At 40.9% G+C, this 16,946-nt stretch overlaps 1 protein-coding gene across 2 annotated transcripts; it reads left to right on the top strand.

Moving 5' to 3' along the window:
* Positions 1 to 1,808: 1,808 nt before the first annotated feature.
* Positions 1,809 to 11,933, top strand: GHITM (growth hormone inducible transmembrane protein). Of its 2 annotated transcripts, none has more exons than XM_056494425.1 (9): positions 1,809 to 1,908; positions 3,237 to 3,396; positions 4,852 to 4,951; positions 5,192 to 5,303; positions 6,541 to 6,682; positions 7,706 to 7,814; positions 8,919 to 9,107; positions 9,665 to 9,836; positions 10,727 to 11,933. In XM_056494425.1, the coding sequence occupies exons 2-9, from the start codon at positions 3,268 to 3,270 to the stop codon at positions 10,812 to 10,814; spliced, it is 1,041 nt and encodes a 346-aa protein (XP_056350400.1). In that variant the 5' UTR covers positions 1,809 to 1,908; positions 3,237 to 3,267; the 3' UTR covers positions 10,815 to 11,933. The 2 variants fall into 2 exon arrangements, with proteins under 2 accessions (XP_056350400.1, XP_056350401.1); XM_056494426.1 differs by lacking the exon at positions 1,809 to 1,908 and adding an exon at positions 1,978 to 2,372.
* The last annotated feature ends 5,013 nt before the right edge of the window (positions 11,934 to 16,946 follow it).

The raw sequence follows: 16,946 nt of genomic DNA, 5'->3' as shown, positions 1-16,946 counted from the left end.
CCTGAGAGCCCCTCTGTGCCACCATCCAGGCCTTAACAAAGGCACTGAACACTTCAACAGCTGAGTTTGCTGCAGGGTGGGCCCTGTGCAGATTTGGGTTGCTTCTTACAAAATTATCTATTTAAGAAACAGTTTGGGGAAAAGCTGGGATGAGTATCTTATTTGAAAGTCTCAGGAGAGTTCTTTACATGATTATATGCTGTAGTAAAAGAGATAAGTTTGATTCCTTGCATAAATTATTACTATTAATAACTTAATTATAAATTTAAATATTAATTATTATAATGAATCCTTTAGTACCTAACAATTAAAGAGTGTTACAAACTCTGAAATAAGCACTACAAGTCTCTAAATAAACAACATATTCATAGCCTGAAACTGACTTTCTTTTTTTTTTCCTTGTGTTGTAGGAGACCTCAATACAATAGACACCAAAGCTCTGCATTTTCATTTACTCCAACAGAAAGCAAACAAGTGTCAGAGTAAGTAAGAATCAGACCTCAAACCCCAGTAGGTCTGGCCGCTCATGTGTTCTTCTGCTTCATTCTTCTAAATTCAGATTCTTCCTCAATATCTTACGTGCTGGTGCACTTTCAGACCTCTTCCATATCTCTCTCGACTTCCATTTTGTGAACTAGCAGGTCACTGTATTTCTTATAGTTTAAACAAGGAGGCTCTGAGATACAGAAAGGTTAATCTCACAATTCACCAAAGTGGATCTGTAACACTCATTCCATTTCTGGACTTAATTCTATATTCAATACATCTTTTCTATTATATTTGTCTTTGATCCTGCTCAAGACTCTTCACAGTCTCTTTTACCTGGCAATGAAGAACCATGGCTGTATGCAGTGTTAAGGCTGAAAGAAACTACAGAGCTGTAGCTGGAGTGGAACTGGAAAGGGGCTCCCAAAGCAAAATCTGATATAAATTTGAGGATTTGATAGTCCAGGGAAGCGCTGCTCTGTTCTTCCTAAATCTCAGTTCAGGATTAGAGTAAAACTTGGAAAAAAATCTCAGACATTTGGAGTGATGCTGGAAGGAAGCTGCCAGTTGAGAAATAGTTTAGCCCAAAGGGAATGTTTAGACGTGGGAAGCGCCGTGGAGCGTCCCTGCAAGGCTGGGATTAGAGCTGGCAGCATCTACTTTTGTGATTTACATACACAACTCTGGCTCACGAGAGCACCAGCCTTGAAGCATGGCTGTATCCACAAGGAAGAGAGGTGTGACTCCGAAGAGGCTACAGAGGGGGAGATTTACCTCCAGCTTCTAGAGCACTGTGCTGTAAGGGAAGGAAGTGCAAAGGTCCTGAACTTTCTGACAGGCCGGGAAGGATAGGGCTGAAATGCGCAGGGAGCGAGCGGCGGAGGTGGCAGAGGCCGTGAGCGGGGTGCAGGCACCGCCAGCGGCCCGGCACCGGAACGCTGCTCTCCTGAACTCCCACCTACCCTACCGTGCCGACACTTTGCGGTGTTCCCGCCTCATTAATCCCGGCCCATTCCCGCGGCGCTGTAATGCCGTGCTCCTGAACTCCCACCTATCCCACCGTGCCGATACTTTGCGGTGTTCCCGCCTCATTAACCCCGGCCCATTCCCGCGGCACGGAGCGGGCGCAGCCCCGCCTCACGGCCGGCCCCGCGAGCGCCCCCTGCCGGCGCGCCGCCCGCGCGCTTCCAGAACCGTCGCTGCCGCGGCCAAAGATGGCGGCCGCGCGCGTCACCGCCGCTCCGGCCAATGGCGCCCGCGGGACCGGGGGTCACGTGAGGAGAGCGAGCCAGTCGCGGGCGGGCGCGCGGGGCGGCTCGGCGTCACTTCCGGTGCCGGGGTCGGGCCTGGTGCGGCGGCGGAGCCGAGCGGAGCGGGGCGGAGTGCGCCGGAGGCGGCGGGGACCGCGCGGGGCCGGGGCAGGTGCGAGGGCCGGGTTGAGGCCGGGGCCGGTGTTGGTGTTGGGGCCGAAAGAGACAGAGAGCCCGGCCCGGGCTGAGGCGGGCCCGGCTGCCGCCCTGCCCGGGCTGCGGTGACTCCCCAGCGCTACGTTACGCTGCTGCCAGTTAATATGTGGGAATTGTCTGTCTTTAGCTCTCAACTCTGTCCGCCTATGCTCTTGATAAAGCGCTTGAAGTTACCTTGCTCTGAATGCCAGTTTCCAAAAAGGAAAGTAAAAGTCGCCGAGCGTTCCGTGTCAGTTCCTGCAGGCCGTGTCCCCGTGGGAGGGCCGCGTTTGGTGGCGCCGTCAGGATGTGCTTCCTAAAGTGCTTCCCGTTACAGAAGCAGCGTTTCGTAACTGCGCTGCAGAGCAAAGTGACTTTCTAGCAGCAGGGTTATTATGTTCTCTGTCACTCCTCTGTGATTAATGCGAGCTCTCCTGTGCTGTGCGTGCTTGTTTCTCACCTGCGTTTAAACCTGCCTTTCTTTAGAATACTCTTAGCTTATATTGATCCCTGCACATATAAAGTACGACCAGTCATGTGAAAAAAGGCACTGATAGTTGGGGTGTTCCATGATATCAGGGTTTGTGTGCAATTGTAATTAAAGAACATTAAAGTGACTCCAGGGCCTTGGGGATTTTTGTGTTACGTGCACCATTTGTGGCAGTGAGTTGGCAGTTTTTATGCTACCAGTGGAACTCACAGGCTGGTTCTGCTGGTGCTGTCGATTTATCTGTGAGTGGTGTCACTGTTTTCTGCTCAGAATTGCACCTGAACCTGTATTCTGGGCTGTGACCTTGACTGAATGCTGTGCCCATAAAGCTCACTGATTCTTTAAAGGATGGCTTAAAATCTCTCTCCAAGTATTTTTCCATCATACATTTGTGCTGTTTGTTCATTTGGAGTTTTAAGTAAATTAGGAGAGCAGAATAGTCCTGCAATGTTGTGTCTCAAGACAAAGGTTAGTTGCCAAAGTAACTCAAGCATAAGTACATAAAGGGTCTTGATTTAATTTATGCATATAAAAAGTGGTATGTGCTCCTGGTTTTGAGTAAATTGTGAGAGAGAAGTCTCTGATGGAACTGGGAGACAAATACAGGTAAAGCAAAATTAAACTGTATTTAAGAAGGTTTTATTCCCTATTACAGTACTTCATTGATAATACTGTTTTTACTATGGATTTTCTTTGGTCAGTTGGTTTGGGATTTTTTTTTTTAGTTCTGTTGTAGTTGAGAATAAGTAGTAAGTGTGCTTTGTCTGAAAACCATGTAACAAAACAGCAGAATACATTTTCTTGTGCATTTGCAGGAGCACAGTGTGTTAAGTTATCTCAGCAACCATGCTGGCTGCCAGGCTGGTGTGCCTGAGGGCCCTGCCATGCCAGACCATCCGCCCCACCATCACTCAGGCTTCCCCAGCCTTGAGGAGCTCCAGTATAAAGGCATACAGACTGTGGCAGCCTAGCCAGGTAAGCTCATCCTCTTTCTGATCACCCTCACTGCACTTATTTTAAAGGGTTAAGTGTGTTGCCAAAAGAATCGCTTTGCATGGAGTACCTGATGTGATGAGACTTCTGCTCTAATTTACTGAAGGAAGAATGTTGTTCAGTCAAAATACAGGAGTTTAGGAGTAGTTGAAGTGAAGTCTTCTGTTTCAATGACTGACTTGTGTCTTGAAATTAATGGGCAAAATACCTCAAAATAGGTAGTTAGGTGTTCTGTCTCCCTGTTCCCAAGTTAAAGTCTGAAATATAGTGTTAAAATAAACACTTTCTTTTCAATTATTTTAGTCCCAATGTTTGTTGAGCTGTAGTCTAGGTTAGAGCAATTTCCAAGCTATGGCAGGACAATCACAAATCTAACCAGCATTCTTAAAAACCAGACTGTCATTATCCTGTGACACTGTTTACTCTTCATTAAGAGAGGTTGTTGCAGACCTGCAGTTCAGAACTTATAGGGGCTGTTGTTGCTCTTCTGTCATCTTGATGAAAATGCTAGTGGCAAATTCTTCACCTCCTTCATATTTTCCTCTTAAGCATTCTAAGTTTGTAGGTACATGGTGGGTTTTTTGTGTGTGTGAGTTTTCTAGCATTAGGCTGGATTTCATTAGCTGCCAAACACGACCAAAATGAAGGGTTCTGGTAAACCCCTTGAATTGTAGTGCTCTAATAGCTGATGAGAGTAATGCTTGTAGGTTTTGTATTTGTTGAAACAATTCACAGCTTGATGTGAGTCCTTGACTGCTCAGATGCAATTTTAATTAAAAATTTCTGTAAAAATGGTCAGGAAATTTAAAAAGTTGTTTTTGAACTTAAGTGTGAGTGTATTCTGTGTTGCTCTTGCAACTTACTACGACTTTGAGCAGCATACTATAATTACTTGGAGCTTGTCGACCTTAAAAATCTTGAATTTTATAGGCCTTCATTCAAGGTTTGTTCTATAAATCAAGGTTAAACTTGAAAGCAAAAAATTTGTGCTGCTTTTCCAGTTTTAGTGTCTGTAAAATGCAAGTATCATGCAAGGTTTTTTTTACATTGAAGTGTTCCCACTTCAAAGAGTGTTTTAGTGTAGAAAGCAAAATACCTTTTTACAGAAAAGTGACAATAATGTTTTTATATTTAACAAAGAGGCTTGTGGCAGTCTTTAGTACAGTGGGACTAGAGTAGAAGAAATGCAGTCTTAAAATTCCAGCTTCTGGAATTCACTGCACTGGTTCTATGCTTATAGAATATGTGAATGTTTCTCACAAAGGTTCCTAAACTTTAAATGTTCACTTGTTTTCCTTGAGCACAGTTGTTTCATATGTATGAAGGTGAGCACAAGTTAATAAGAGATTAATTAACAATTTTAATTGTAGCAAGTAAGTTGACTATATTCTCTATTAATTCATTAAATATTTTTTATGTTATTTCTGAATCTAACAGAGTTATTCCACCAGAGTAAGAACGGGTGCAAGGCGTGGAAAACTTGGCCAGGAAGTGAAAGAAGCAGCATTTGAGCCATCTGCAGAAGCTGCACTTAAAGGTAGAGGAGCTGTGCTTTAAATACTGAGAATCTTTGAACCTTAACTTAAAACTTCCTCGAAGGAATATATTTGTCACTACTGAAACTGGTAGTGAGCTGACTTGAAATTAAGTGAAGCTTTAAGGAGGAGGGATAAAATGGAGCAGCTATTGCAGACACATCAAAATTCACATGAGGATGTTGTTAACTGTCCAGGAAAAAGCATTCATGAGAGAGTGTGGTTTCTGTTTCTTCACACAGCTGATCGCCTGGGGAAATTCGTTGTTGCTGGAGGGGCTGCTGTTGGCCTGGGAGCCCTCTGCTACTATGGGATGGGCATGTCCAGCGAGACCGGGGCTATCGAAAGGGCTGCGTAAGTAAGATGGGATACGTCTCTCATGGAGCACATCTCCTCGTTATCTGTCTCTCCAGTGCTATCACCTGGTGTACACTCAGCTTATGGTTTTCTAAGCTCTGAAGAGTAAACCCCTGCCTGTGTCTCTGCAGATATTTAAACCAAAATTAGAACTATTCAGCCTTAAATACCTAGTAACCTGAGTGAGTTTGTTTTGCTAAATCTAATGTAAAGAGTATATAAACTTGTCTTATGAGTTGTGCTCCAGATAACTTAGGAAGTGTGGTCTTCTGAAAAGCATTGCTAAGGCCAGTGTCTCTGGTGATCTTATGAGGCTGTTCATTAAACTTTAATACAGCTGTTAAGAATGTCTCCATTAAACAGCTTATCTTGGCAAAAGCTTTGATCTAATAAATGTGTTCTTAGAACTTTGGTGAATTGCTTCTTGGTCAAAAAAAACCTGGCTGTTGGCAAAACTGTATAGTTAGACTTAAAAGATGGGTAGTAATAAGCATGGGCTTGGGAGAAATGTGTGTTGGGCACATTTTGATTTAATTTGTATTTGGAAGAGGCAGTCTGCAGTTATACTGAACATGTGCTGCTTGTGTCTATGAAAAGATTGTGGTACATAGAACTGTGTAATTTTTTTCTGCATGAGCCTTAAGTAACACATCAAAAGAGTGGATTGGGTAAAAATGGATGCATTATGTTTAATTTTAGTGTTAGCAGGGAAAGTTTTCTGTTTTGTGCAAAGGATACTGCAGTTAGTCACTTACGTCCAGGTCTGTTGCTATTGTTAGAGCTCTCAAAATGACGTTTGTGTCCTGTGGTGTCAGATAACCATGTGCACTGTGACTCAGCAGTTTGTGAGCTGTTTAGTGCCAGTACACATTCTGTAGACCTTTTACTTGAAACCAGTTTGATACATGCACACACCATTCTCTTACTTTTTCTGTAGTTAAAAGTGTTAATTAGTTTCCCGTGCATGCTTTTTGCTTAGAATTGGATTATAGTTAGCATTATTTGTGATTGTCAGTGTTTCTACTGAGTTAACATTAGATTAAATCAGCAAGATTGACATGTTCAGTCCCCATTGTATAGTAAACTCATGGCAGAAGTTGCTAGACCACATCACTATTATGAAACCTCCCTTATATCCATGGCTATGAATGCACTTAACAGCTTGATTTTTTTTAGCTGCTTTCTATTCTGAACCTGCTAACTGCACAGCTCTGTATGACTGCTTATTTTTCAGTATTTGGCCACAGTATGTGAAGGACAGAATTCAGTCTACGTACATGTACTTTGCGGGCAGTATTGGCATGACAGCTCTGTCTGCTGCAGCAGTGAGCAGATCTCCTGCACTCATGAACCTCATGACAAAGGGCTCTTGGCTGGTAAGCTTTGTTATAGAAATGCAAGTATTTGCTGAGAAATGCCCCCAAATGATGGTTGATTAAAAAAAAAAAAAAAAACACATGAGAAATGTAAACTGCTTGGTACAAAGTAAGGCAAAACTTAATCTGCATTAGTGTCCTTATCCATGAAGACTGTTCAGGTATCCTGATGATACTTTATGATGTAAGATTTGGTCATTCTAGTCACGTTCTAACCTGTTTTTTCTATACTGCTTTGATGGTTTGTCAAAGACAAACTGTATGAGCAAAAAACCACTATGGTATCCTTACCATCTGTACATAATACCTAAAGCTAATGGCACAGTTTCTGTTGCTGTCTATAAGTAGAAACTGAGGTCCCTGTGCATTCTTACTCATCCCTGTGCTCTCCCATGGAGCACTTTGAAAGCTGTCTCCTGTTTGCCAAGGCTGAAATGGTACTGGTAGGGTTAGTATGCATTGTGTGTTGAGTGGAGCGAAACAGCAGCAGTTAAATGCCAACACCTACATAACTTAGGGAGATTAATTTGATAACGCATCATTGGTGATAAAGTTGTACACTTCTCACCAGTCTGGTAGATGTTGAATGATTCTGCTTAGAACTATGAGTAAGAAGAGGCACTGAGGTTAAAAAATCATTGGTAGCAAAAGCCTGTGTACTAAGTGTTGGTTTTGGGTGGAGAAATGTATACAAAAAAAGGCTAACACATTTCAGGTACCTTAATGAGAGTGAGAGGCAGAGAATCTTGGGTTTTCCTTTTCTTACTTTACACAGCCAAGAGAGTTGCCAGCTTAACAGTTAAGTTTGGATTTCTAGAAGGCTGAGTAAAAATAAATGAAAACTACTGCAAGTTAAGATCTGCAAAGATTTGACTGCAACCTTACAGGAGTAAAATCAATGAATAATCCAGTTGTGAATTAGGTTGCTGTTTTCAGAGTCAGTGTTGACTCTTAGACTAGGAGATTAGAGCACAGACCATATGTCCATATGCTAACTTGAGCTCTGTAATACTGTCTCTTCAGGCAATTGGTGCAACTTTTGCAGCTATGATTGGTGCTGGACTGTTGGTCAGGTCCATATCCTATGAACATAATCCAGTAGCTAAGCATGCAGCGTGGATGATGCATTCAGGTATGTGGTTTCAGTGTTTGTTGTAGAGATGTCTGTGCTTCAGTGTGACCAGATGCTTACTTTAACAAAACTCTGGCTTTAAAGTAAATTTTTATCTACTGCTGTAGGGAAACTGGGATTTTTCAGAGATCAGTGGGAACACCTGAATGTAAGGGAAAGGTGTCTTAAGTGTCCTTAACAGAACTCTGGTGTTTTTCATAGTCTTCCAAAACTCATGCTCAAGTTAAACTTGAGGTATGTGTACTCCACATTGAATAGAACTAGATGGTTTCATGGCTGCTTTGGTTTTCTGACTCTTTCTACCACTGCCACTTCTATACATGCACTTGCCTACACTAACCATTCTTCATCTGTGCAGGATAGGAGGTATTTGAAAGCCTGACTAGAAAAAAAGAGATTTTTAGTATTAGTTTACTTTTGAGATGTGTGTCCATCAGGTGTTTAAGTTGTTAGTACAGATCAATTTCTCACTAATGATTCCTACTTCAAATAACAATGGCTCTCATTTTTCAAAACTGTTTGCCAGAAATATGCTGTAGTTCAGAAAAAACATGTGGATGTTGGGCACTGAAGTCATATTTGCTTCTCCAGAGCTAACATGTCTGTCAAGAAGAAATTATGTTTATTGTAGTGATTGTTACTAAGTGAAACAACCTAATGAGATATTAATGAGCTAGATACACGTTTCCTACAAGCCTCTAGCAAAAAAATCTGACTTACTTCCCTAACTAATTGTTGTATCAGAAATCTGTCCTGCTTTTCAGTATTGCATGCTCCTAGTGCTATTATTTAGTTTATTAGTCCACACTAAATATCTCTTCTTACTAGCTCTGTTATGAACCAATCAATATGGTGACTTTTGTTAGTCTTTTTTTCCCCAAGATGAGTTCCCTGAAGTATTCTAGTGCTAAATAAAAGTACAATGTGGAATTTAAGGCTGCTAATTTATTGTGCTCCCTTCTAGATAAGAGCACAATCAAGTACATTGGTGTTTTGGCAGGTGTGGCAGTTTGAGCCATGCCATCTGACTGGAGATTAAAAAATCAAGTGGGTTTGGCATGTGGTGTTCCAAGTCTTATATGTGTTCTGTTTTTCTTTGCCCAGGTGTCCTGGGTGCAGTGGTGGCTCCTCTGGCCTTCCTTGGTGGTCCTCTGCTGATCAGAGCTGCCTGGTACACTGCTGGAATCGTTGGGGGGCTCTCAACTGTGGCCATGTGTGCTCCGAGTGAAAAATTCCTGAACATGGGAGGACCGCTTGGCATAGGCTTAGGCTTCGTTATTGCCTCTTCAATCGGTGAGATACTGTTTCAATACTGTCCTGTAAAGTAGGTTATGACCTTAAGTTCATAACACAGTTAGTTTCAGGCTGGTCTTCCCAGTGAAGATTTGCCTTAAATATAGCCCTTGCAACTCCTGCACAGCAGAAAATATTCTGTCATACTTGTTGTTGGAAACAAATGTGGAGTTATGGTTCTGGCAGATGTTAGTCTGACAAACAGCCAGTAGGGGTGCCTTATATTTTAGATACTGCCTGTGAGTAGGGAATGCAGTAAATGTGGCCTTAATTCTCGATCCACTTGTTTTCCTTCATGTGTTTTAGTCATTGTTGTAGTCATAGGTACTTTCACCTGAAGAAAAATGCACAGTTCCTTGGGATGTTCAAAATGAATGGACCAGGTTGTGTATGTTACATCTCGGTGTGCGTGGCAAAGCTCTTGGCATCAAACACACACCACAAACTGAGACTTGAATGCTCACTGTGGAGTGTGTGCTCCAGTGACTGGGGTGTGACCCCACTCAGAGTAGCAGGTGCACACAGCTCCTTTAGCAGTGTTGTACATTCCTCTCCAGGATCCATGTTCCTGCCTCCCACCTCAGCCGTGGGCGCTGGCCTGTATTCGGTAGCGGTGTACGGCGGCCTGGTGCTGTTTGGCATGTTCCTGCTCTATGACACACAGCTGGTGGTCAAACGGGCCGAGACGCTGCCCGTCTACGGAGTGGTTAAATACGACCCCATCAACGCGTAAGTGTTCTGTCAGCACCGCTGGGCTCGGGGGGCGGGCACTGCCTCACTCGGAGACTTTCCTCTCTAATTAAAAACCAAGCCGTGGTAAACCATGACACTGGGTAAGAGCTTGCCTCAAGTTAGATTGAAGTATGCTTCAAAAATAACCTTTTGGTTATTGTTCAAAAGTGTATTGCTGTTAAATGTGAAGAATCGCAGGGTTTGAAAACAACAGTGAGGAAATAGCTACTGAAGTTAAAACTGAAATCATCGTGAGAAATAGAATTGAGTGTGTGCTGTCACATGCCTCCTGCAATGCATTCTAAAATGTATTTTTGTTTTCTAAAGCATTGCTGGCAGAATTTATAGTTGCTTTCTGAAAATAACTGTCTGTATCAGTTCAGACAAAAAAAGTTAAACTTCCCATGGTCATTTAATATTTATTAGTCTTTGTCACTAAATAAAAAAGCTGCAATAGTGTGATGGATAGGGAAGGAAGGATTGACTCAGTTAAAACCAAGTCTGACTAACAAGTAACTTTCTTGTAAATATCTGTCTGATCCTGGGTTAATTCTTACCTCCTTGGTTCTGCTTTATTCTAATTAGAGTAATACTGATTTTCTTTAAAATTCTTGAAGGTGAACAGATCAAAGTTCAGTATAAAAGCAGAGGCTCCTGTATGAGAATAGTATACTATCCATTAGGATTTTTATAATTCTTGCTGGCAAAATTGGTAGAACAGAATACAAAATGTAGGCCTTTTTTGACATACAAAGCACTGAGGAGAATCATAGCTGAGTTTTGTAAAGTTAGTTCATGCAGGCTCTTGAAATGAAGTATGATAGTGTGAAGCACCAAATAATTCTGTGTCTGTTCAGCAGTAGTAACTGTGATTTCTTGTGTCCTAGATGCATGGGTATCTACACCGATACACTGAACATCTTCATCCGAGTGGCCAGCATGCTTGCAGGTGGTGGAGGTGGCAGGAAAAAGTAAACAGAGACTCACCTTTGCAACTGTCTGACAGCCTGCATAGTGCACATGTTAAATAAACATTCATGGTTTAAGCAGTAATGCTCAAAGTGAGAATTTTAAAGCATTTCAGCATATTTCAGTTCAGGTTCAGTGCAATGTGATTCAGTCTTAGTTTTTCTTCAAACACTTTCCAGATCTGTGTTTAAAATAGTCTGAACTGCTTCTAATTGCACATTATTTTGGGAAAGTAAATTATTTTTAATATATGAATAAAATAGTCCTACCTGCCTTTTAAGGGGTTTGATGGCAGTTCAACTCTTTCTTTTTTTTGTTTTTTTTTCCTGTTGTTGCATAGTAAAGAAAGTACTTTTGAACTGGTATCCTATAGGCAGATAGGGATACAAGCTACTTCATGAAATGCTGCTAGATGCATCAATTTTCAGTTAAGTTTCATAAATTTTATTTAAGTGACATCTTCAGAAGAACTGAATAAATTGCCCTAAATGGCCCTAAATCAATTACTGCAATCATGACTGTAACCTGGGCAAAAATCTCAGAAAAGTTTAAGAAGGATTTGACAAGTTAGTTGACCAAAAAGTATGAAGGAGACAAGATGTGGGAGCTATGCACCATTTGTCCTGTATGAATTTCAGTCTCCTGGAGTACATATGAGAATTCCTTGCTTTAATGTTGACTGGCTGTAATAGCTAGCTTATTTTGATACTAGATTTGTAAAACTGTTGAATGGCAATATATCTGTCTTTCTTCTGGCTAAGTTCCTGTACTGTAGATGAAGGTCTGTCCAGAAGAGCTCATAGTGGTCATCTCTTGGAAGCTTGTGGAATTGGCACAGAAACTGGGAATTGAGGATGGCATGCTGTAAACCCCAGGATCATAAATTTGCCAGTGTTATGTGCTTTAGTCTAATATGTTAAATTTGGTCTAGAAGGAATGTTCCCTAACAATGAATTTGATTTAACAGTAAGAAATTTATATTTTCCAGACTCTGTTGGTATTTGTTTGAACAAAGGAGAGTTCTTGAAAATTTTGACCTAATGTCAGCAGCTCATATTTTCAGTTTCTGGCAAATATGTTATGTTTATGTATCAACCTATGAACAATAAAATTCTAGCCTCACAAGTTGACTACTCTCACTTTTCCCCATGTTAACAGAAGTATTTTAGTACCCCTGCACAACAGCTTGGTGAAGAGTACTATAAATACTTTTTTTGTTATGGTTGCACTTTCCTTTGTAAGAGAGTATGTTCCTCTGTAAAAAAATCTACAAACATGATTCTCAGTTTCACTGGCCAGCACCTTTTTGGGGATGTTTCCCAGCTGCAAGATAGTGGCTATGCTTTAGTGGTTCTGTTGGTGTCACCTGTTGGCAACTTATGCAGCCATTGCTGCTTTTATGTCTGCCACACACTGTACTATCTTTTGACTCTTTAAGCAGAGGGAAGAAAGAGTGGATTGTGAAGAACCTTGTTGCAGCTCCTTTGTGCCCAAAGATTATAAGGCACAATTTAGTTCCTGGCACTATTTCAGCTGGAGGGACATCTGTAGTGCTTAAAGGGAAGAAATTTTTGCATTGTGTGAGTTGTAAGTAGCCTGTTCAGAAGAGTTTTATCTTCTTAAGCAATTTGATCCCTTATTTTCTTCATACTTCTACTGTAGCCAAACACAGCAGTGTGTTCGTCCTCAAAATCTGAAATGTACAGGGAGAGTCCTAAAATTCTGACATTTGTGCTTGTTACAAAAGATCTTTTTGTCTAGGTTCTGAGGCTGAAGTTTTAGAGGGGTGATGAACCAAGGAAGGATTCTGCACTGTTTGGAATAGTGAGGTGTAGAAACCAACACACTGGTTATGGGAGGTGTTTGCATGGAAAGTGAGACCAACAGGAAATCTGATAACCTTTTGAGAAATAGTGCCTGAAGGAACATGAGCATCACTTGTGCTCAGTCTTGTAGAAAGGTATGACTTGGCTTCTGTGGATGAGATCACAGCACCAGCAGTATTTTCTTACTGTTAGTCTCCAAAAGGAATAAGAAAAATGGAGTTGTTCCTTTGCATTTGAAGTCAAAAACTAATATATATCTTAAGACAGCTCTGATTTGATGGGAGATGAAAACCTAAAGCCAGCACTACCGTCAGTGACACCTGGCAGAGCTACTTACAATCATAAAACTTGGATTTTTTTTGCAGGTCCAGGCATGACTCATCAATACATAAATTGAATTTGGCTGAAAATTCCCCACCTTCTACAGTAATTCTTTATTATGTGTGCAAAAGGACATTAAAGACAACAGTGTGTTTAGTCCACAATTTAATTAAATTCTGATCTTTGCTACTGATTATAGCTGGTTTCTACAGGTTTTCATGATGTTTCAAGTAATTCTCCTTTTAAATCATGATCTAAATAAGCAGCTACATAATGTTTAATCATTTACTTCAGTTTTATCAGGAATATAAACCAATTATTTTCCTAAGAAAATGTTCTTCACCATCAGCTAGTGTAATTAAGAAGGCCAGACTCAACTGACACACATATTTTGAGTTTGCATAGCAGAATGCAACATGAAATTTAGATCTCACCGAATGAAATTACTGAATGCAATTAGATTTGCAATTTTCATCCAGCTTGCCCCACCTCAAATGCTGAAAGCTGTCAGGTAGTATGCATTTGCCTTCATAAAACCTTTATAATAGTTCACCTATAACATAGTAACAGGGTGTGCCTGTGTTTGAACTGGCCCCAAGGCAAAGACTATTCCTTCCTATTCCTGCTGTCATTAAAGAATAGAACATTTTTTTTTAACTCTTTAATATTTGAAAATAATTTAGGAATACAGTATAATTTTCCTTGAACTTCTGTTTACAACAAACTTGGAATTTAGAAATTGTTGCCGTAAGTTCACTTCAAATTTTGAAATAGACCATCTGCAAATAAAAACGGGGACTGCATTTAAATAACCCCTCAACCGAATATTTAGGTAAGATTTTTATTTCAGTATTCAACCCTCTCTGTGACCTTTAGTCATCATTAAGAAAGTGAGGTGGGGAAAGCAAGACAGGCAGGTTCTTGCAGCGCAGGAACCGATCCGTCAAGGTGTGACACCGGGCACTGGGCCAGCCTTCACCCACCCTGTTGTGGCAAATACCACACAGAACTAACACTTGACACACAAACCCAGCATGTCTGAGAGTGATGGCTTGTAGATCTCTGACCGCCTCCTTTGCCAGTGATGAACAGGAATAGCTCCAGAAAATACCAGCTTTGCTAATTCCTTCCCTCAGTTTTGACACCATTTGGTGTGTTCTGCAGACATTGTTAAGCTTCTGAACAAATCTTTAGTACTGCTGTAAGGCATTTCTTTTATGAGCTTGTGCACAGCAGCTAAACCTTTAATGCAATATATTGGTGTTTGGTTTTGCTTGTATGAATGAGCAACCTTGTAATACATTTTGTATTACATAGTTACATTTTGTATTCTTGCTAGTGAAGGACACCTAAAAAATCTATTGAAACTTTTTTTAATTGTCAGTTTCCTTTAAAGAAAACATGACATCACATTCTTGTAATGTTGGTCAACAAAAAACTAAAGTGGGATAGGGAAGAAAATAAAAAGCTTCTAACCATTATTCGCGAAAAAAAATAGTCTAAATTTTAACTGGAAAGCTCGGATTAAATATAACTCCCAGGAAAAATACTAACTTTGAATTTTTACAAATTGCATGGTGGTCTGGGTATCTATGGAAGTACCAGACTCCTTCCTGGACACTAACTCAGCACCACTGCAATGGAGAGGTAGCAGAGGCACGATAATGTATCAAGGTAATGGCCTTGGAGTTACAGGTCTTCCTTTACTGCATGCAGGTGTAAAATCACTGCATCATCCCACCTAGACTGGACACAAGATGTTGTACATCTACTCACCCTACCAACTCACCTTATTCCTGACTGTAGTGATGTCAATTCAGAGACAGAGATCTCTTTTTTCCTTCCTAAGCAGTGCAATACATACTCATCTATTACCATCTTTTCGAAGAAAAAGGATGCCATAAATTGAAAAAACCCCAACAAACGGCAAAACCAAACCCAAATTGCATGTCTTGTAGCACCACATTCCTTAAGGACTTCTAAAGAACGTGTAGGAGCAAGAGCCACTGATCAGATTCTTCCTCCTGCCCAAGACAATATAAGAAAACAAAATTCCACATGTGCTTACAAATTATATTTTAGTCCCAAGGGGATGAAAACAGCTACCAGCTAAGCTGAAATGCAAAAATCTCACTCTTCTGTCATTTATGTCTTGTACACAGATGGATTCTTATAAAACTTGGGCTCTTAAAAGCTTTAGCAGGGTTCTGTCCAATCAAGCTTTCACCTAAAAGTAAAGGCATTGCTGCTGAAGTCTTTCTTCTTTTACTCCTTCCTGTCACAATAAGTACAACTGAGGTGACCATAAATGCTTTGGTGGACAGACTGTGTTCAATGGGTTGAAATGGTGCTCAGTAAACTGGATTATGAGATTTTAACAAGCTGGCAGGAAATCAACAATGGAATGTTATCCTCAAATATCTGTAGGAGGAGACAGGAAGAAAAGTTGAAACTCACACCATTATAGAAATGGAAATCTAGCCTCTAAATTCCTTAGCTCAAGTTCTGGACTTTATTACCAATTAATTTTGTTTATATGAAATTATTGGCATATCTACAATGTACAGAATAACCAGAAGAGGTGACAGTGGCCAAGTAACAGCATCAGGACAAAACACTCTTATCTCTGCAACCACCTCTTATCAGATAGCAGAGACAGGGCTTATTTATGTTTTTAAGAAAGAGATGAATATGCAGAACAATCTCAAAATCTTTCAAAATGCCTAGGGGCTGACATCTGCATGGTATTTTCTGTTCTGGAGCCTTGCCAGCTGAAGTAAACATCTTATCTATTCAGGAAAAAGAAGAGTGAGATACCTGCCCAGACATCTGTCATTGTACCTTTCCACTTCCTTTTACCAAGTTTTCTGGAACTAAGCACTGGGCATCCAGATTTGTTTCTTTGTACAAAAGACCAGATAGAATTCATAGTCTTCCATCATCTTTCTGAAAAACAAAGCAAAGAAATTGCTGAGTGAAACAAGGGTGAATCCTTTAGAGCCATGCTAAGTGGCAAGAGGGATAACCTTCCCTGCTGAGGTGCCTGTTCCTTCCCAGCTTTGGGAGAAGCAGCATGCAGTGGGAACAGATCTGCCTCCATAATGAGAAGGTTACACAGCTCCTCTCATCACTCCATCATGGAAATGTGATCTCTAGCAGATTAATTGTCAAAAACAGTCTCTTAAATCACACCTTGCCTGAACTAGAAGACAGGGCTACCACAAGAAAGAAATGTTTCCATCACATATGCACACTGAACACTGCACCCAGCGTAAATGTTTCAGGCCTGAACCCTTGCCTCATTTCATTATGCTGTTTAGAAGCCTACAGCAACCACAGATAGACCTTGAAAAACTAGAGACAGAACACATTAACTGAGTAGGGGGAAGGGAAAGCATCTGTTTTTTTCACATTTGCCACATTGCCCACAGGAGGAAAGATAAAACCAAGCAAAATAAAAACAGCTGCAAGTTCCATTTTAGTAGAACTATCCAAGACAGTGACCTGTGAAGAGAATGGAATGAACACACAGAGCCTGGACATCCTGAAGAGCACACATGAAACTCACAGACACACCAGCTGGCAGCTCTGCACAGCCTTTACTTGCAGGCACAATGTGAGGAGTGGCTTGACACTCATTGAAAAATCTGTGTCAAAGATGCTTTAAAACCTGTTCCAGGACAGTCTTCAAAGTGTTTATCAGCTCACCACAAACTGCTAGGAGAAATTATAACCTCAGTCTTGCTCTTCATTCTGATCTTTTTTAGTTACTATATCCCACATGTTGTCATTCTGCCTGTCATGTAGTGACTGCTACTGCAGCCTTCAGTTTCTACACTATGTTCCCTCCTTCAAGTACATGCTCCTGGATAACTACATTGGTTCACCATAACTTGTCTACCTTGAATTAAATTAACTTTGAGTCCTGAAAGTTCCTAGTGTTTCCTGCCTTCTCACAGTTCAAAAGAGTTTCATTTAGCTCTAAATTTAA

Source organism: Oenanthe melanoleuca, chromosome 6 (genome assembly GCF_029582105.1).
Source record: "Oenanthe melanoleuca isolate GR-GAL-2019-014 chromosome 6, OMel1.0, whole genome shotgun sequence".
NCBI classification, from domain to species: domain Eukaryota; kingdom Metazoa; phylum Chordata; class Aves; order Passeriformes; family Muscicapidae; genus Oenanthe; species Oenanthe melanoleuca.
Note: the sequence above shows the minus strand (reverse complement) of the source record. Positions and strands in the feature narration are given on the sequence as shown.